Raw genomic sequence first — 21,430 nt, 5'->3', positions numbered from 1 at the left:
CTCAATAATAGATTATCTCAAAAGTAACAAAGCTAAAAATAGACAGACCTATAGCAAGTACAGGCAATGAAAGGGAGAGGAAAGGTGATGTGTTGATAAAATGTCACCTCAGGGTTCACCACTTTGAGCGTAGGGTTGTCTCAGAAAAGTGAACAGATATTTTAAGTGGACATCTGAACTGTCTATCCATGGGCTTGGGGGTGCTACCTTTAGCAGAAGGGAGTGAATCAATCATTCCAAGAACATTGAGCATCATGGGAGAGAACAGGCTTATGCAGGGTACTCTTGCCAAGCCAATTTCACAGTAGCAGATCGTTTTCAATATAATTGATTTGAAGGCACAGAGTTAATATGGCCCTTGACAGCCCGGGGGGGTCAATTCTCTACTAGAAATCATAGTAAGAAGGAGAAGAGGTATAATATATTATCAACCCGTGATTTTACACTCACAGGGACATCGAAAAAGGACTCTAAGCACACAAGCACAAACTAGAAGTGCCCCTTTAAATCAACAATCCGTCTGATAAGGCTGCACACATACCTTGTCTGTGTTCGAAGGGACACAGTTGCCGTTTGCCAGTTCTGGCTGTTGAATCCGCTTGTACACTGGGTTCCTGAACTGCGCCCGTTGCTGGTGACTGCAACTCAGAGACCACTCCCATACTCTGGGGCAGTGGGAGGTGGCCCCATCACTCGAGAGGTCCCCACTTTTCATGTGCCGTCCATGGGTGGTGATGTCCCGCCATCCGTTGATGGGTGTGTACATTTGGCCACAGTTTTGTCGCTACAGATTCAGATATGCACACATATCAAGTTTACTTTAGTTTTTATACGTTTTAAAATTTAAAAATGGTTTTATTACTTATAACAAATACGGTCAAAAAGGAAATGTGTTATTGTAGTAATGCATCTCTGCTTAGACAAAATGTAATTCCATATTCTTTAATAGTAGATCTAAATAGGTCAAACCACATTTAGCTATGAGAATACTTAGCCCCGAAAAGAACATCCTTAAGAGATGAGAAAGCCCTTGAGAAGTTGTGTGGAGCTGGTTGAATTAGAATTGTTCTGTTTTTGTTATGTATTTGTTTTCTCAAAAGCTTATTCTTGTGACTTTATTTCTCAGAAAAATATAAGATTTCAGGGAATGATTTGTACTATCTCAGTCGATAAATGTGTGTCTTCTAAGACCAAATTAGGTTTGTAAATGCAGCAGAGAAAGAAAGGACTAAGGTCATTCATCAGGCAGACAATCTAAAATAAAAAATAGATGGAAAGGAATAACAGAGACAAGAGGTAGACAAAACAAAATATAACTTTTGTAACTTTCTTTGATGGATATGTCACCAACCCCAATGAACAAAATAAATATCAATTTATTTACTATGGACAAACTTAAAACAATTGTTATCATTATTCAATTTCAGAAATGTGGCTATTGACAGAATGCCCTGCTCCTGGCTATTCACTCTCCTTAGTGCTACAATACCTTCATGGGTAATTGCGTTTTCTACAAAAACTACAAAGAACAAACAAGGCAAAGCCAGCAGCCACATAAAACATTTAAAAAGGCTAAAGGGGTAATTAAATGCTTACGTGTCATCACATGTATCATGATGCAATGATAGACTCAGTGCCATGAGATGCAGATGCTCATGTGTCTCCATGCATGCATACATCATGACAGACTTTTTTTCTGATTTATCGTTCCAAGATGGTGGATGCCAATCTTGGCATGTTAAATTAAAGAAAATAACTGAAAGGTGTGCGAACAAGTGAAAACAAAAAGGAGTGGCCTTGTGGCAATTTGCAATAGCCAGGCCCTCCTAAAACATCAAAATAAAACATAAAATAAAAAGGCAGGACAGCAGCGCAGTAGGTAGGGGGTAGGGAAACAAATAAACACCGCTAAATAGTGGCTGTTGTTAGAAGGGAGTTGTAGAGGGGCAACAGAGGGAATGAAGAGTTATATTAAAGCCATGTGGGATTCAGGCATGGTGTGGGAAGCTATGGGAATTCTAGGGGTGGAAGAGTACCATGGAGAACATGTGGGAGTGGGGGGTATAATGGAGGAAGCAGCACACAGAAGAGGCAGCAAACACTTACAAACCCATGGAGTGGTAAAAGAAAAAGTAAAAAATCGTTCCCTAGGAGAGAGGAGTGGAAGGATACAAGACTTCCACTTAAAAGGATGGTAAAGGAGTTATGTTCCCAGGGAAAGCCAAACACAGAAAAGAAAGGAAAGCCGTCAAATACGAAACAAGCAAATGAAATTGACAAGACAGAAAACCAATGATAAGCAGCGCTGACCCAAAGCTGTTAAGAATTGGTAATACCCAAAATAGGTCTTTCAGCAACAGATGGCTACAGCTCTCTGTTGACAAGCCCAGAAATACAGTAGTAATAAAATCCTTTGGGATCATCATCCACTTCCACCCAGGATCTGACTGAGATGCCTTGAGCGTCCCTAGCTGCCTGGATGAGAAATTCCTCATGCATTCCTGCAAACTGCGACACCAGTTGGCTGCGTCTAAGTAGAACATTGATGGGGACACACTGCTGCAGAGAAGGTGCCCTGACTAGCACAAGCCAAGAAACAGGTTTACTTATAAGGACGTTATTACGGAAGGATGTGGCCCTAAGCCAACATGCCACTGGCCACTAACATTTTAATGAAGCTGACACACTGGACCTTTTCCTTGCCTGACCAATCTGCCCTGGATGCATCTCTTTTTGAAGCACTAAACTCAAAAATGGAATCACAAGCACTATGTTTTCAAAGTAAATGCCCCACACATCTAGAGCCTTGGTATAGCCCATATCCCCCCTAGCTCACCTGATTCCCACGACCTCGCTCCCATTGGCAGTTATAGATGAAGGTACTAAAGAACGGCTGGTAGGTGATATCATGCATGGCGGTCAGGTACATCTCGGTGAATTCGAAGGAGCCGGGAAATTGCTGCAGCAGCTGCCAAACACAATCCAGGAATAGTAGGAACACTGGCGACTGCAGGGAAAGAAATATAGGTAAGAATGTAAGAAATGAGAAGTGCTCCAAAGTCATCAGCAAGTATTTTTTGGGCTTTGCAGAGGGTGGGCCAATGGGCAAAATATTCTTGGAGGGAAATACTCATGTGAACTGGTGAGTAATTCCTTTCAATAAGAAAGCCTTTACATAGAGCATGCAAAACAAAACAACAAGGGCTCCTTACCTCAGGCCTCAAACGACCAACACATTACCAAAGTAAGTTCACATATTCCACAGATGATCAAATCATAGACCCTTCTTATTATTGCAATATCTATACTGGGACACTTCCATAAACTGCCCACACACATGCCCTAATTTACAACCTGCAAGAGCGTACTGCAATTTCCCGCTCAGATTTGACCCTGGAGTACCAAAATAAATTTTGTTTCAGACGTTAAACTATGGACTTGATTTAGATGGCAGTCTGCTCACCTGAGTTCCATCTAGATGTTTACATGGCATGGTTTATGAGAGCATATTCACTTTTGGCATCAACACATCATAACTTGTATATTTATTGACTCACCTGTAATATCACACCAGCCGGCGTGACATTACCTCAATGTAAATCTGTTCCCTGTGGTAAAGAGTGGGCACTCTGGTGCACAAAAGCCACGAACATTTGGCGAACACCCACAAACCTGTGACAATATGGGCCCACAAACTTTTATAAGGCACATATTTACATTGGGTATGGTCTAAGATCTATTCCTGTTAATTACAGGACTAAATTCCTATTGTGTGTTGGAAAGGCAAGTGCCCCCCCCCCCAAAAAAAAATATTGGTGGAGATGTTATGGATGGGGTGTATCCATGGGCAACAAAAAAATCCAACACAAATCCACATTTCCTGAGAATACACGTAAATAGTCTTTTTAATATACGACTGCTGATTCTCCATAAGATTACTGAAATTCTTTGAGAATTGGAATTAAAAATTGAGTCAAAAGATAGGCATAAGAATCTTATGGTCTAATGTGCCAAGGTATTTATCTTTGTGTTTGTACTTACAGACATTTAGTACATAGAGGTTTACTCCTAGGCCTAACTCTGCCTCAGTGCAATTGGGCAATTCAGGGCCGAGATTTATACCTTGTGGAAGGTTAACGCCTCCACCTCCTTAAATGATGGGGCAGGGGAATATACAGCTTAAAATATAAGTGTAAAGCTACTATTAGTAAATTTGCAGGCTTCTTTTAATTAACACAGAGCTGACAAACAATTACACTTGGAAAACATAAATATGCCCAACACCCAGTACTCCGTTCTCTTCTCCATGTACGCAAGAGGTTGAGGACACTAGACATCAGTTACGGTACTACTGCACATCACCCTGTATGTGAATTTGTGTGTTTGGGGAATGCAAAGTGTTCTGATGTGTCTTAGTATGAGGAGAGTGGTGTTAGATGTGGGATTAGGCATACGTGTTTTATAATTCATTAAAAATTCATTAAAAATGTGTGTATTTTTCTACGTACTTTCATCTGGTATATTTATATTTTTATAATATAATTTGTACAGGTGCGGACCTCAATGTAGAATACCATTTTTTTAATATGTTATAACATTTGTACAATGTGATGTAGATGGGTTTATGCAACTTCAAAAGTCTTATGAATGACTTATTGCTTGATTGCCTGAATGATTGACGCTATTTATAAAGCACAAACAGCTACTTAAGAAAGGGGTGTCACGGCTCGCGAGAAGAAAAAAATAGAAACAGTCCATTCACATAGAAGAAAGGGAAAGAAGAGAGAGCAAAAGAGGGAAGCAAAAATAAAAAACACAAAACTGCAAAGACGACCCTCTATCCAATTCTAGACATTGTGTGTGAACAGATATATAAATAGAGACTTGGTTGAGAGCGGAGCGACATTAGCAGAGAATTCCAAGCCTTAGATGTCTCAACCACTAAGGGGTATCCTCCTAGTCTAGATCTTTTGAATCTTGGCGGTTTTACAAGAAATATATACTTGGATCTTAAATTCCATGAAGGTTTGTGCAGGAAAAAAAGAAATACGATGTAGGTTTCCTATACGGTGTTACTGATGGTCTTATGGCAAATAAACATGGCCTTAAAATAGCATCTCTTGTTTACCAGCAGCCTGTAAAGCTTTCGCAGATGCTGAGAGATGGAAGCCCTTCTTTTTAGTTTAGTTCCAAAGTCAACCCAGCAGCATTGATTGGAAGCAGCTACAGTCAATCCAGAGATATTACAATAGTCCATTCTGGACAGAGTTAGTGCTTGCACCAAGTCCTTTCAGGAGGCGGAGGAATGTAAGGAAGAATCTTCCTGATTATAAATAAGAGGCAGAAACCAGTAGTACACATAGTTTTGACATGTTCTGTAACAGTCGGGTTATTGTCTATAATTACTCCCAGATTGCATGCATGGTGGAGGGAGAAGGCAGAGTTTCTAAGGTTTATGGCCACCTGTCTAGGTTTCTGGCCAGCAGTGGGTTCTGGCCACCAGTCTACATGGTACAAATACTAGGATTCCTGTCTTGTGATTGTTTAGGAATAAAGAGTTTAAGTACATTCATACAGCAACTTCCTGGAGGCAATTTTCTAAGATTACAAACAGCCTCCGTCCTTTCACCATCAAGCCTAATAACCATCTTGGTGGCATCACCATAAGTACGAAAAGAGATGCCAAATGATTCAATAAGTGACACAAGAGGAGACATGAACAGATTGAATATGGTGAGACTCAAAACAGAGCCCTGCGGAACACCGGTGGTAATCAGCTTAGTGGAGGATCTATAATTTTCCAGGACCTCCGTTTGAGTCTAGTCCTGCATCAAAGAAGTAAATTAGTCATGGACTTTGCCTGAGATCCGAGCCTCAGGTAACCGTTTAAAGAGGGTTCGGTAGGAGATAGTATCAAAGGCTTCTGATAAGTCTAATAAAATCAGGGGCACCCCTCCACCCTCATCCCTAATATGTCTTATATCAACAGTTACTTGGGCCAGGAGAGTTTCTCTGCAGAAACCTTCACTAAAACCTGATTGTGGCCCCTGTAAAAGTTGGCAATGTTCTACAAATCCAGTTAACAGCTAATTAACTAAAGCGTCAGTCTGAAGTGGTGAAAAGAGGAAGGAGAGAAATAGGGCAGTAACTAGAAACTGCATTTGTGTCACATAGGAGAAACAAAAAACAATTTCAAATTTTTATGTATCATTTCAAATCTCAGAAAAGAATTACAAAGAATTGTCAGGGATGCAATGATGATCTCAAAGATCTTCAATTTTAGGACTGAACAAACCTACAAAGCGGAGAAACAGGTCATAGAGGTTGTAGTATTGAAGGTCTCTTCTATAATAGCAGGGTAAAAGAAATACCAGGCTTCCTTATAAGTTGGCTCAGGTACAAAAGATAGGCAGTTAGAATTTTTGGGGGCATTTTTCACTAGATTTATATTTTTTATGGAAAAAAGTCCGATATGCTGGTGCACAACTCTTGTGAAGGGCTAAACAGGTATCCCTCTGCCACAGGACACGCCATGCTTTTATAAAGCTTAAACACCTTCCTTTTGCATTTTTGGACCCAAGGATCCTTTTCTAGGCAAACTCTGCTTTTTGTAACTTTGATTAATCAGTAATATGCTTGGGGGTTGGCTTTATAAAAGGATTTATCTATTTCCAAATAGTTTTTCCTCCATTTTCTTTCAAGCTCTTTGCAATCATGCTTCATAGATTTTAACTCTGTATTACATTATGGAGCAGAAACATTCTATTTTTTAATTATCTTTCCTAGGAGAGGAGTGATGGTACTGAGGGAAGTGGAAATGCACAAATCTACTAACTTTAACTTTAGATATTCAGTCAAGAGGTCTTTATTCGATTTACATCATAAAAGACAAAATACATAAAAAACAGTTCGTGCAATTTTACATATAAGATAATAAATACATTACATTTTAAAACCATGTTAAAAAAAGTATTACATTTAGACAATGATGTACAAAGGACCCCAGACTACATAAGAGCAATACTAAGTTGCAACTAAAAACTCATAAAAACAATTACAATGGGAACTTCATTTACCAAGGTTGCGAATGCGGAGTGACCAAGCCCAACTCACAAATTTTGCTACACCAATGGCGATAGGGGCTGAAGTATCAGTTTTTAGAATCCTAGTCGCTGCAACAGCAGATCTAGTACCTAATAAGCGGCAAACTGGTAAAAGCCAAACTTTTCTGGGTAACGAGTACATAGGGCAGCAGAAGAAAAAGTGTTCAATATTCTCTACTGCTGTTACACAGAAAGGACACTTATCGCTGCCACCAGTCGACCAGGAGTGCGGGTAACGAGCCTACTCGTAATTGAGGATACAATTTACGATCATTTGGCTTGGTTATTAAGTCCCAGTAAGCTTCGTATTTAGGAACATCCTTAACAACCAAAAATTCCAGTGACATGGTTGGACCAACAACCATGGTTGATCTCCTCTCAGCGATCCAGTGCCAATAAATATCTTTAAGTGCCTTTTTTGATGGAAAGGTAGCACGTGCTGGGTCAATCCATAGTGCCTCCAGGCTCTGATTTTTCAGAAGCATCCTGAGATGAGAGAACCAGGGTACCCTGTGGGCCCCTTCGAGCCCCCTCACCTCAATGATGGCCTCAGCAAAGAGGGATAATTCGGGTGTAGTCCACAGACAACGCCAGAACGCCAGTGGTCCATACCGTACCATGTCCTCGATAGATTTAACACCTAAGTCAAGCTGCAGGGGTAAGCAAGGTGTTGATTGTGGGAGACCTGTTGCCATTCTGAGGAACCTATTTTGAGCCACCCTCAGAGTGGATAAATCACTATACCCCCACAGTTCTACACCGTAGATAATTGCAGGAATTATCTTGGAGCCATAGATTTTGACCAACGGTGCCAGAGGTTTAGTGAGGGATTTTGCGTGCTCCTTCAATAAGGCTCCCCCAAGTTGAGCATGTTTCAGGGTCATAAGATCCAATTGGGGTTTCCAGCTCAAGTTCTCACTTAATGTGACACCCAAATATGTAAAGACCTCCGTTTGATCCAAAATGGCTCCGCTCGTCGACACCTTGGCCTTCACAGCCTTGGGGCCTCGTAGAACCATAAATTTGGTCTTGCAAACATTCACCTCTAACTCATGCTCGCTACAGAAACACTCAAAATGGGCCAGCGCGGACTGAAGGCCCTGCCTCGTTTTAGAAATAATAAGAGTGTCGTCCGCGAACATGAGGAGGGGAATTTTCCTTCCAGCAAGGGAGGGGGCGTCCGTTGGAAAGTTAGAAAAATGCTTAGTCACCCCATTAATAAACAAAGAAAAAAGGGTGGGGGCCAACACACACCCTTGTCTAACCCCCTTGGCGACTTTGAAACTGTCGGTGACCTCCCCTGGACCACCCCATCTTACTTTGGCATAGGTGTTTGAATGCAGATTGATAAGCAGCGCCACCTGCTCTTTGGGCATGCCCAGATCCAACAAGACTTCCCAGAGCTTAATCCTAGGCACTAGGTCGAAGGCTGACCTAAGGTCCACAAATGCCGCAAACAGCAGACCTCCCCCTAGGTAGACCACCTTCCAATATAATAGCATAAATCTAAAAACTTGCTCTAAGGTCCCCATATGTTGCCGAAATCCCGCCTGGAGAGGACTTAAGACATCATAATCAGAGATCCAACTCTGGATCCTTCCCAAGAGTAGGCGAGCCACAATCTTTTGTACAGCATCAATAAGGCTAATAGGTCGGTAATTAGCCGTTACTGAGCGGTCACCCTTCTTATGAATTGGGAGGATCTCCGCCCCAGCCAAGAGTCAGGGACTTTCGCACCCCTTGCCAGAGCATTGGCCAAAAGAACAATGTATGGGACCCAAAGGTCCTGTTCCTGCTTAAACAAATCAGCTGGTATGCAGTCAGGCCCTGGTGCTTTGCCCCCGGGATAACCCTTAACACTGCCCTCACTTCAGTAGAAGTAAAAACCAGGGCTTCATCAGTAGTGATGGGCAGCAGAGTGGCAGAACTAGTGACATTCGCTTTGAATTGGGTCCCATAGTATTCGACCCAGTCCCTTGGCTCAACACAATTTGAGGGGGATGTATCCTGTGGGCGATTGCCCCATTTAGGCTGCCGCCAGAATTTAATCATATTATTACTCTGGCAAGCCTCCAACAGTTCCTTCCATCGGGTCTCGTCCCAGTTCTTCTTGGCAGTGGCCTGCACAGCTTTGTAGGTAGCCCTGCAGCTGCGGATTAAGCTCTGATCTCTTGACTTTAGAACCGCATGCAGCGCCTTTTGCGACTCCCTGCATGCACTGTCAAACCAGGTTAGGGGCTTCAACTTATTTCTTCTTGGGCCAGTGCACTTAACAAAAAGAGTTTTAAGATTTAGAAAGAGATCCCTATGTAATGTGGTGATATTGTCCAGAAGGGCCGACTCTTGGCAGATCCCACTGATTTGAAGCATTGTGTCCCCAAGCATGGTTCTAATCCTTGACAGAACCTCCTCATCAAGGGCTAGTTTAGGCCAACTAACCCTTCTTTCGTTATTAGATAGTGAGACCTGTGGCTGGGACGCCTTTGCCACATAGAGCTCTGCAGAGGTACCTTCTTTGATCGATAGAACCAAGGGATTGTGATCACTCTCTGCTTTACTTACTACCACCATATCCAGTAGACTGGGCCACATTTCCACATTCACCAGGATATAGTCAATGCGGGAGCCAGATCTGCCATTATCGTAGGTCACTGCCCCCATCCTATCGGACTTCAATCGCCCATTAACTGCACGCATTCCCTGATTCAAGCATAGACCCTTCAAAAATATAGCTGATTGGGACCATTTCTTAATAGGTTGTTATTCCAAACCCGGGATGCCCCATAAAGAATCCTCATCTTCGGTGAGCATACCATCATCCAACCCCAGAGGTTCAAAACAGGTATTGAAGTCCCCCAATACCACCCTATTTGTATTCACCGGCAATGAGCTTAAGAGACCCTCCAACACAAGTGCAATAGGTGAGCATTTTCCCCCTTGGATGCCCCGCATATAGATATTTACAATCACCATATTCAGACCCGAAGACGAGTTTACCCGTATGGCCAACATATCGGGGTTGTACAACGGGAGCTCCTCCACTGTTACTCCCACATGTTGGCGTACCCAAATAGCTAGACCACCCACTGGTCTGCCCCTTGCACCTTTCACAGCTGGTCTAGAATAGTTCAAAAAGCCAGCGCGAAATATAGGCCGAGTGGCCCAGGTTTCCTGGAAGGACCAAATATCAGAATGGTCTATGAAGGTCCCCCAGTCAGGCAGGTCAAGCTTTGATTCAAGGCCAGCAATATTCCAGGAGCACATCCGTAGCAACGGTAAACACTGGTCAATTGCCCCTTTCCCACCTCCCGCCGAGCTAGATATGGCTGGGCGGGATGAACATAGAGTTGGGCTGACACCAGTGCAAGAAGGTAGGGAACTTGCAGGTCTGCCACAGGACACGCCATGCTTTTATAAAGCTTCAACACCTTCCTTTTGCATTTTTGGACCCAAGGATCCTTTTCTAGGCAAACTCTGCTTTTTGTAACTTTGATTAATCCGTAATATGCTTGGGGGTTGGCTTTATAAAAGGATTTATCTATTTCCAAATAGTTTTTCCTCCATTTTCTTTCAAGCTCTTTGCAATCATGCTTCATAGATTTTAACTCTGTATTACATTATGGAGCAGAAAAATTCTATTTTTTAATTATCTTTCCTAGGAGAGGAGTGATGGTACTGAGGGAAGTGGAAATGCACAAATCTACTAACTTTAACTTTAGATATTTAAACGTAGGGCAGAAGCCATCTAATATGACAACACATTATCTTGAGTTAAGCGTACTCCAAGGTCTGACCATCAGTACTTATTTTGGGTGCCAATTGCAGCTGGAACATTAAAAAATCGAAGTAGGTGGTCCTTCCCAGTTAATTTACTAGTCCTATTGGAAATAGCTAATAGGCAGAGCTTAAAATTAAGTTAAGAGTGTGATCGAACTGATGAATAGTACATGGCCCCACTAAAACACTGCAAATTGTGGGCTTTAAATGAATTATCAACCATGTACATATATCAAAAACTCCTAGCAAAATAAATGTTAAAAATGTTATTTTATATACTTTACATTTGTACTATAATGTACATGGGGTTGCAATGTCTAAAGTTATATTAAAACATGGTCTGTGGCGCCTAGGATAAGCGCCAACTCTCTGAGCACAACCTTAGTGAAACGAAATCCGTTTCTATGTTCAATGCGTAGAATGCCAAAATGAAGTTTAAACCAAAATTGTATCAAACTTCTTCATGTTTTATTCACATGGGTTTCTCATTTACGAAGTTTCATTTCCATAACTCATATCTGAAATCCACCTTTGTATATGCATTATAACATCATTTCCCAATGCATTTCGGACAACAGTCCTTCATAAGGGGAATCTGTCCGTCGGTGTCTCCGCACTCTCGTCTGTGCTGACGTTATATTAACACATTTTACATTTTGTTTTCCGTTTTGGGCTTTGTACATTGTACTAGTAGTGTTGCTTACCACCTCCATAGATTTCTATGTGATTTCTTTAAAGTACCTGTGAGCAGCCATGTGTGACTTACTCAAAGTCTTGGGTGTAGGCAATTTGAATGTATTTGGGTTATCACACCACTGGAGTAGATGTGGGTTTAACTTTAATGAATTTAATGTGACTTGTTCTTTTGTAGGCTTTTTATATTTGCATGTCCATCCATATTGCCCCTCCTCTACTTGCCGTTCCTCTTTACACTTTGTAGTAGATATTCCCCATTATCCAGCCACTGACCCTACCATTTCCCCATGCACACCTAACCACATGTACTGAGGTTTATGCACCCAGGGTGGAGAAACCTGCACAAAAGATATAAGACAGGCATAGACGGATAACTATTGAATTGCATTTAAGATTACGTGACGTAGCTCCACAGGTAAACTACTTCATTTACTCAAAAATGCCTTTTGTGATTTGGGACCTGAGTGTAGATTTATTTTTCTACTGAATCAGGCCCTATGACGGGAAGGTCAAAGTTAGCCAACTCAGTGGTACCAATTTTATCAACCTCAAAAAGATTACACTCAGCCTTGTTTTAGAGTTTGGTAGTAATTGAAGTGGTAATCATTTTCAATGAGAATTTGCAGGCTGAATTTCCTCAAACATAAGACAGCACACAGAAGGATCATCTGATGGAGAATCAGCATCCAGATTTGACTTTTCTCTACATAGCCTGGGGTTTTCTCTATCACCCAATTCAACCTCTCCAATCCTAGGACCCCCACTCATATCACCTCCAATTCTATCACCCCTGACTTCACAACCCCCACCCACAACCCCTCTAACCTAGTTCAGCCCCAGAACGACACGCACCTCACCTCTACTCCCAGCACCTTAGTCAATCACCCACCTGCTGTAGCTACCCCACACTCCTCAATCACAGACACAGATCTCTCCCCCACATGCACCAGCCGCACCCCCACCCCACCCACCAACATTCGGACCTCCACTCATACCACTCCCATTCCTCTCACCCCTGACTCCACTGCTCTCACCCACAACCCCACCCCCACCCCTCTACCAACCCTCGGACCTCCACGCATACCATTAACACACCTCTCACCCCTGACATCACAGCTCCCACCCACAACACATCTAACCTAGTTCAGCACCAGAACGACACGCACAACGACAAATCCCACCCTTTATCCCCCCCCCCATTCTCAGTCCCCACTACCCTCTAACTAACTACGCAGAACACACCTCCTCTCTTAATTTAACTCCCCCTCCTCACAACAGGACCATCTCCAATCCCATTTCCCCCCCCATTCTCAGCCCCATTACCCTTCCTGCACCCCCACCACCACTAACATACACCCATCCTCCACCCTGCTCTCTCCGCCTACCACCAATGCCCTCACTCATACCACCAACCTCCTCCCTACCTCATCCACACCCCTCCTGCCCAAACCCTCTCTCCTCCCTAACACCATCCCGTACACTGACACAACGGAGCCCTGCACGAACACCAGCCCACTCCCCCACCTGCACGCTAATTCCCTGGTCAGTCATTCACCTCTGATTTCCACTCCCACCTCCAACACCTACCCCACGTTGGACAAGATTATGGCCACCCTCATCCAGGTCAAAGAAGACATGCACATCATCAAAGAACTACTCTCCACACACCCCATACACCCCTCACCCACCTCCACCTCCCCTCCCAATATGTCCCCCACCCTTCCGGTTGACTCTCTCACTCAACACTCCCCACACTGGACTTCAATCCCTGTTCGCAATCGCAACAACCGCCCTCGTCGCCCCTGCAACCCCTCACCCACCTCCACCTTCCCTCCCAACAGGTCCCCCACCATTCCGGTTGACTCTCTCACTCAACACTCCCCATACTGGACTTCAATCCCTGTTCGCAATCGCAACAACCGCCCTCATCGGCCCTGCAACCCTCTTTCGGACCCCGACACACTCACCCTCCTCCGCGACTATGACCCAGCCCCCCACACATCCACCACACACCTCACCATTCCCACGATACACTCAAATCCCCTTGGGCCCCCACTCTAAACAGCAGAATCTCCATCCCTAATAACCTTAGAAAAGTCCCTCACTCTCTAGAACCCTCTACCACCCTCAACACACCCCGTCTCAAATGCACTCTCCTCAACTGCAGATCGGCCTCGAAACATTCCGCCGCCATCGCTGATCTCATCTTAGCACTGGACCTTGACCTAATCATTTTGACTGAAACATGGCTAACTGAATCCTCGTTACCTATAATGGATATTCTGGTTCCTCCCAACTACCACATCATTAGACTTGACAGGTCCGGCAAAATAGGTGGTGGAATCGCATGCATCTACAGGAACAACCTCTCTGTTCTGAAAGTCAACTCCACCTCCCTACCATCCCCTACATCCTGTGAATACATCTGCCCCGACATTATCAGTGAGGGCAAACCGATATGCTCTATTCACAGCATTTACCACCCACCCAGGGACAACCTCATCTTTTCCCAACAAATCATGGATATGATCTCAACCAATTCCGGACGGCAGCTCACCCAAATATACCTTGGCGACTTCAACCTCCACTGGAACGATCGCAATGATGCGGTGGTAAATAGCCTTAAAAATTTCCTCAATGCCCTTGACCTCACCCAAATATGCAACAGCCCGACCCACGAGAAAGGTTCTATCCTCGACCTTATCATCTCCAAAAAGGACTATATCCAACTCGAGTCCATCCAACCCTGTGACTGGTCAGATCATCATATTGTCACATTCTTCATCAATGAAAAAGTTAAATTTAACCCGGTTCAATCCTCCAAGCCCAAAATCTGGAAAAGAGACCTGAAGAAACTCAACCCAAGCTCTCTGCCTCCTAACAGCTGCAATCTACTACTTCCACCTACCAGCGCTACGGACGTTCAATCCTTAACTGACCACTATCTCAACGCTATGACCTCAATAATTAATGAGGCTGCACCTATGCAGCTAAAAAGAGTCTCCACTAAAATCTCCAATCCATGGTACGACGGGAGTCTCAATGAGGATAGACGAGACATGCGAATGGCAGAGCGCACCTGGAGATCAGCTCCCACTGCACTGCACCTAAAAACTCTGAAGAAAAAGAGAAACGCCTATTTCAGGAAAATAAAACGCTCAAAATCAGACTTCTTCAGCCTCCAGCTCGACCAAGCAAAAAACCGTCCGAGAAAACTGTTTGAGCTAATCAGAACACAATCCAAGGAACAACCCCAACCACTCAGCACAGTGCGCGAAGCACCCTCCTGTGAAGACTTCTCCGCTTTCTTTATCCAAAAAACTGATAACATAAAGAGCGATCTCCTCATTGACGCAAGCCTCTACTCCAAACTCCACTGCATAGCACCCACTGAACCAAACAACAATGCTACATGGTCATCCTTTGACACCTACTCTGAAGAAGAAATTGGCAAACTGCTCAGCACCCTGAAACCATCCGATCACCTCACGGACCCCCTTCCTGCTAACGCTGTAAAAGACTTTACCCCTTTGCTTCTCCCACTCTGGACTAAAATTATCAACAGTTCACTTCAACAAGGAACCATACCTGACTCCCTCAAAGTTGGACAAGTCACACCCATACTAAAGAAACCTACAGCCGATCTGAACAACTACCGTCCCATTACCAATATTCCCACTCTCGCCAAACTGCTGGAAAAATGCGCACAACTACAATTGACTAAACACATTGATCAGTTTGAACTCCTCAACCCTCATCAATCAGGCTTCCGAGCAGGGCACAGTACAGAAACTGCTATGACTCACATAATTGACGACGCACTTCAAATCCTTGACCAAAACAACACCTGCCTCCTCATCCTTCTTGATCTCTCTTCAGCATTCAACACCATTAAACATGAGAAGTTACTCGAACTACTAAACACAAGAATGGGTATATCTGGATCTGTTCTCAAGTGGTTCACTTCCTTTCTACACAACAGGTCGCAGAAATTCAAGAGCAACAACATGATGTCCTCGCCAATACCTGTATCGCTAGCGTCCCCCAAGGATCCTCCCTATCCCCGACTCTGTTCAACCTAGTTATGGAACCTCTCACCACCTTGCTACAAGCAACCAATGTCCACTTTCACATGTACGCCGATGACACCCAACTTTATCTCAAATTACAATCCCCCAAAGACATTTTGCTCCTGAACTCAACGATCTGAAGCACCCAATTCTGGCTTGCCGATAATCATCTCAAACTCAATGCTCTGAAAACAGAGTTCCTTCTGATCTCACCTCGAGCTAAGATCTCCACCACTCAAATTTGGCTTGAACACCTAACCGCACTCAATGTCCAACCCACCATCGTGGACTCAGCAAAATCTTTAGGCATAACACTTGACACCAATCTCAATATGCAGCAACATATCAGCAAGGCAACTAAGGGAGCGAACTTCCAAATCAATACCCTGAGGAAACTTAAACCCTTCCTCCCAGCCAAAGACTTCCAAATTGCAGTACAAGCACTAGTCATCCCTCGAATAGAATATGGCAGTATCGCCCTCTGCGGTCTCCCCCTAACTACTACCGCACCCCTAAGAGCTTCTCTAAACGCTGCAGCGAGACTCATCACTCGGTCAAAAAAGCACTCTCATATTTCCCCTGACTTGAAATCCCTGAACTGGCTGCCTTTTGAAGCCAGAATACATCTGAAAATCGCCTGCTTGACACACAAGGCGGTACACCTGAACTCACCCGGCTACCTCACTCAGAAGCTGACAATCTCTGGCGGCTCTAGAAACACTAGAGGCACAAACAATCTTCTGCTGAAGCCTCGAAGATTCCGGAAGGAAAAAACTTATAAACGCTCCTTCTCAGGAATGGCACCCAGGATCTGGAACTCACTACCTCCTGAAACCAGGCTCATCTCCTCCACTACACTTTTTAAGAAAGAAGTAAAAGTTATCCTCATGGCTAAATACACCTGAGCTATTATTTCGGACTCTTAAAGACTCTGCGCCGATCTGTACTACTTGTTCGACCCCTTTGCTTAATTGTATCACTTGTATTATTGACTTACTTGATTGGCTTTGCCCCCACCTATTTGTACTGTTAGCTTTATTGACTTACCTGGTTGACTATGCTCCCTCATGTACCCCCTCTTTGTAAAGCGCTCTGATATCTGCAAAGATCTTGTTCGCGCTATATAAAACTTTCCAAATAAAATAAATAAATAAACATCAGACCCCTAGCTATCCCTGTGGTTATTCTGCTTACACAGCTTTCTTCACAACCCATTGCTCTGTCCTACTGGTTATGTGACCTCATATACAGCGCCCAAAAATGTGCTCAATGGTGGGTCTCTCACCACTGGCACTACTTTCTCATGCACAAAAGAAAGAGACAGTGTTCAGAATTCTATCAATAAGCACCTGGTCTTTATCCATCTCTTTGAGGATGCCGAAGCGCTGACGGAAAGGATGCCCGGCTGCTACCCACTCCTTCTGAACCAGGCTCTGAAATCCTGAGAATGTCCGTGCATGGGGGTCCGAGATCACCTGGATCAGGGCTGCCAGTAGACAGTTCAAATCCCTATCATCAGACTCTAAAACAGAACAAGAAACAGACACATATTCAGAGCGGAAGGTAGAACTGGACAGTCAGACACAAACAGAAACTAACATAATGTTTTATGTGCACTAATCAAAGGGAACTTCTCTAGTGTGCAAACAACTATTCAATTTATTGACCTTTTTAAAGATGAAGGCACAGTGTGCCCCACCAGTATCCAAGTCTATGAACAGTTACTCCTCCACAATGTATTCTTCATTGATAACACTGTAAAGAACAGAAGGTCCTCCATCACATAAAGTAAGAGGGATAAAAGCGAAGTCTCTCTGATAAAACTGAGCCTCTCTCCATTCTTAATTTTTTTTACGATAATGTTGGCTGAAAGTGTAGCACAAGAACCAGGTTGCAGTTCTGCATATCTCCACAATAGGCCCATCCTAGTCGCTGGCTAAAACTCTACGGATTTTGAATTGGCTTAAGGCTCTGGAATAAGGAGCCATAATCTCTGTTTACAATATCTGCCTACGACAACTGTTCTGACCTCAGCACTGATCCAATTGGAGCCCTTGGGGACCTTTTTACATTCTCTTCCTGTAAATAACTTTAAGTTAACTGAGTCCAGGAGTAGCTATGGCCAGGCAAGGAGTACAAAAGAGCAAGCTACAGGTAGTAGTTCCTACCCCTGGCTAGCCCTAATTGGCATCCATGAATCAAACAGTAGCTGTCTTTCAGATACTGACATTACATTGCTAGAAAGCATCACAACGGGATGTTTGTCCTCCAAGAAAATCGACGAATGTTCCAGACAACAATCACTGCTGTAGTCCACTCCACACTAACCAGCATCTACCACTGCACAAATGAGGTACCAAGGAACTTAAGGCAGCAATGATCTAGCTTTAGCTCAAGAAGCCGTCCCTCAATATTGTTGACTTACCCGACAGTTGATCAATTTCTAACTTGCCTTAATGTGAAAATGTATTGGGAATAAGTGGAACTGCTCAGTTTCAATCTTTCACACAGGAACTTCAGCTTCTTTATACTTTTGAAGCAAGGGTTGACATTGGTAGGGTACAGAGACCAGATTAGAATTCTAAGTAAGATTTTTGCCTAGCAGCGTACATAGGTAGTGTCATTGCATTCATAACTTAGAACTTTCTGATGCATTTGACAACATTGACCTCTGAGACCGGTTACCCATTATGCATTTCTGCACTGCCAGATGGGTGCTATGAATAATTTGAGAAAACGCAATTCAAAAGGCTCGTCCCTTATTCCATCTTACCTGATTACTCCTTTCATTTCACCTGTAAGGACTTTGAAGCTACACTAAACCAAGGTAATCTTACCCAAACACAGGTTACTACTGGTAGAAGGCTCTGGCCTGTTTTTTTCAGGGCTATATTAGCACCTTAACACACTAATACAAAATATTTCACTTTGTCAATTGCTGGCTGATGTGAATGGAAAGCAAACAAAGGATCAATGACAGTGAAGTCACATTGGGCGACTTCATTCAACAATTGGTCAATGTCACCAGTGGGTTCCTGAGAACTTACTTCTATCTCCAAAACTATTCACTGTGTTTGTTATACCCTTGAGAACCATGCTAAGACAGAAGGTGACCACAACATTCTATCTTCTCCACCCATTTGATAAAACAAGCCTTATTAATAGACTTATAAGACACAGACAGAGTTTTCATGATAGTTTCATTTTTTTATTAAGGAAACAGAGACAGTTAGATCAAATAACTTGCCAAAAATCACGCTATTTGGTCGACTGTAGAAACTGGGATTAGACCGAAGATAAGCTGGTCCCGCAACTAATAATGTCACCACTATACACATATTCTATATAGAAAACTATTTAATGCAAAGTGCAGAGATCAGGGTTGTCATTCTTAATGATGGCATGCTTCATGACAAACCTGGAATTTTGTGCTGTGGCATTTTCATTCCCGTAACTTTTTAAGTCAAACAAATTACCTAAGATATTCAGTGTAATGAAGTCTTTGATCTGCAACAATGATTTACCATAGATTCAAACATTTGGTGAAACCTGAGAATCTACTGGAGATCCAATGTTGGAGAATGGAGTCTGGAGCCAAGTTTATTTCAGTGCTGGCTCCCTCCGAGATCCACTGCCTCAACCTCTCTCATATAGTTGCTGATAGCGAGTTTGGACATATCTGCCATTAACCGATGAGCTGGTGCTCACAAAATGAGCCTCTCTCTATAAGCCCTGCCTGTCACCTCATTTGAATGAATGAATCCTTTCATTGATCCATGCAGTGGCTGGCTGAAATCATACAACTGACCGTCTTTGACAGACTACTTTTCAGAACAAACCATTTCCCTCAAAAGACTCCACACAACAAACAGCTCATCCTTGTTAAGACTAACGATCCAGTAAAATCAAAAAAGAAATATCTCAAAATGATCCTTCTATGTCTTCATTTCAAGACTCCTGGATCAGCTAGCTATATAGCTAGGAAAATACGCGTTCCTGCAATTCTTCAAATATGAACTAAAATCTCTCCTCTTTGCAAAATTCCTACTGTCTATCACCTAACTGCTTTTGCCTCCAACCATCCAAGGCATAATGTAGTTATAAGTAAAGACCCTCCCATGTACTGCATAACTACATAATCTTGGTAGATATTAAGGCTATTATGTGAAATGCTACGCAGTCCTCTTCCTCTCTCATAGACCTAGGTCTGAGTTACATCAATACCCCAAATAAAATAAAAAATATAAAAATTGTGTATTCCAGCACATTAGTAATTGAATTACAGTTTTCAAAATGGAGGCTAGGGTTCATTTCTATAAACCAGTGGACCACGTTCTGCTTTTTCTTGATGGCTTTCTTTTTCAAGGAAAATATAGCCGGCTATTCTATGCCTTAACTGGACGCCACCTTTACAAGGGTTTAGGCAGTATCTTAGCTATTGGCGGGGAGTGTCAGCCTATGGTTGAGGTACAAAGCAACAGCTTCTCATGTCTCTGGAACTGCCTATACACAAAGAGGTAGCGGCTCAGTACTGTACCTTGAAGGACCACAGATCTGCACCGCTCTGCGATCAGAGACGAGATGTCGCTGGCTTTCTTTAGGCAAGACCTGCAAAAGCAGCAGAAGAATAAGTTATTAGTAGTGGAAGAGGGCACCATTATATGTCTAATAGGAGGCATTGAAAGACACTAGCGCAGAAATCTGAAATTACCAATATTGTCCAGCGTCCTTTACTGACTTAGTTGCGCTTTCATAAGATTATGATGTTTCCAATGGAGGTACACTCACCAAACCATTTAGGGAACTGAAGACTGTCAAAAGATCAGACACAGTACCCACACAGCCTGCTCTTTTCATTACCAGTTCTCAACATGGAGATGTTTAAATTGGCCTCCAGCTGAACTTTAGCTGTCCCACGATTTAAAAATGGTAAAAAGGTATATTCCTTGCAAAAGTGATGACACCAGCTGTAGCTCCGTAAAGACTGACATTTCCCCGTTTACTGGCGCTCTAAAAAATTGTTGGGAAATGGAGGCTAGATTACTACTTGCCTGTTACCATTAATAAAGTGCTCAGTAGTTGAGTGGCCATGATAGGGACTTCTGTTTCTGCCGCGTCCCATCACAGATTGTTTCTTTGAAAAGCACTGTCACAATTCACAAAACTGACACTCTCTTATATTTTCAGCCGACAGACCAAGGAGGGAAGTTGAATAACCTTATGGCAATTGCTCAGGGCCATTTTCCAGTTGAACGTTTGTCACCCACTAGGCCAATCTAGACAGAAACCAATCATGTGCAAATGCATTTTTGTTCTGTTCCAGTAAGAACATCCTAGCCTGAGCACCAGGTCTGGCATCCTCCATATGGAGACACAAGCAACCCAAGGCCAGGTTTGGCATTCTTAGGCCTTGTCAGTAAGGTATAACTTGAGTTCTATGAGTCAGTGAGCACAGGACCCATGTCTTGACATACCTGTTGCCTTTAATGCCCAAACGAGAAAGTGATGAACAAAACTCTTGAATAAATCTCAGGCACTGGCAATCACTTGAGGCTGCATTACCTTCCGCTGGTTTTTGTCCAAACTGTCACAGTAGACGAGCCATACTCAAATTTATCAGCCTTGGTCCTGCTCCAACAGCAACAACCTGGCCCAAATTGCCCAGCTGGGTCCCCTCCAGACAGTGTGCAGTTTGCAATTTAAAGTTGGGCACCACAATAGTTGTTTATGAATTCAATGTACATCAAAAATGACTAATACCTGCCTCTCAAGCCAGTCTCATAG

The 21,430-nt window shown here is 43.2% G+C and overlaps 1 protein-coding gene across 2 annotated transcripts in view; it reads right to left on the bottom strand.

Moving 5' to 3' along the window:
• The window catches only part of MTMR11 (myotubularin related protein 11), a 262,554-nt gene that overhangs the window by 12,074 nt on the left and 229,050 nt on the right, over positions 1-21,430 (bottom strand). For both annotated transcript variants that reach the window (XM_086945377.1, XM_086945378.1), the window contains exons 12-15: positions 20,184-20,254; positions 16,996-17,168; positions 2,837-3,007; positions 542-784 (exon numbers count right to left, since the gene is read on the bottom strand). In XM_086945377.1, coding sequence (XP_086801503.1) covers positions 542-784; positions 2,837-3,007; positions 16,996-17,168; positions 20,184-20,254 — 658 coding nt within the window. The remainder of the gene's footprint in view (positions 1-541; positions 785-2,836; positions 3,008-16,995; positions 17,169-20,183; positions 20,255-21,430) is intronic.

This window comes from Lissotriton vulgaris, chromosome 12 (assembly GCF_964263255.1).
Source record: "Lissotriton vulgaris chromosome 12, aLisVul1.2, whole genome shotgun sequence".
NCBI classification, from domain to species: Eukaryota; Metazoa; Chordata; class Amphibia; order Caudata; family Salamandridae; genus Lissotriton; species Lissotriton vulgaris.
This window is presented reverse-complemented; position numbering and strand designations above follow the sequence as displayed.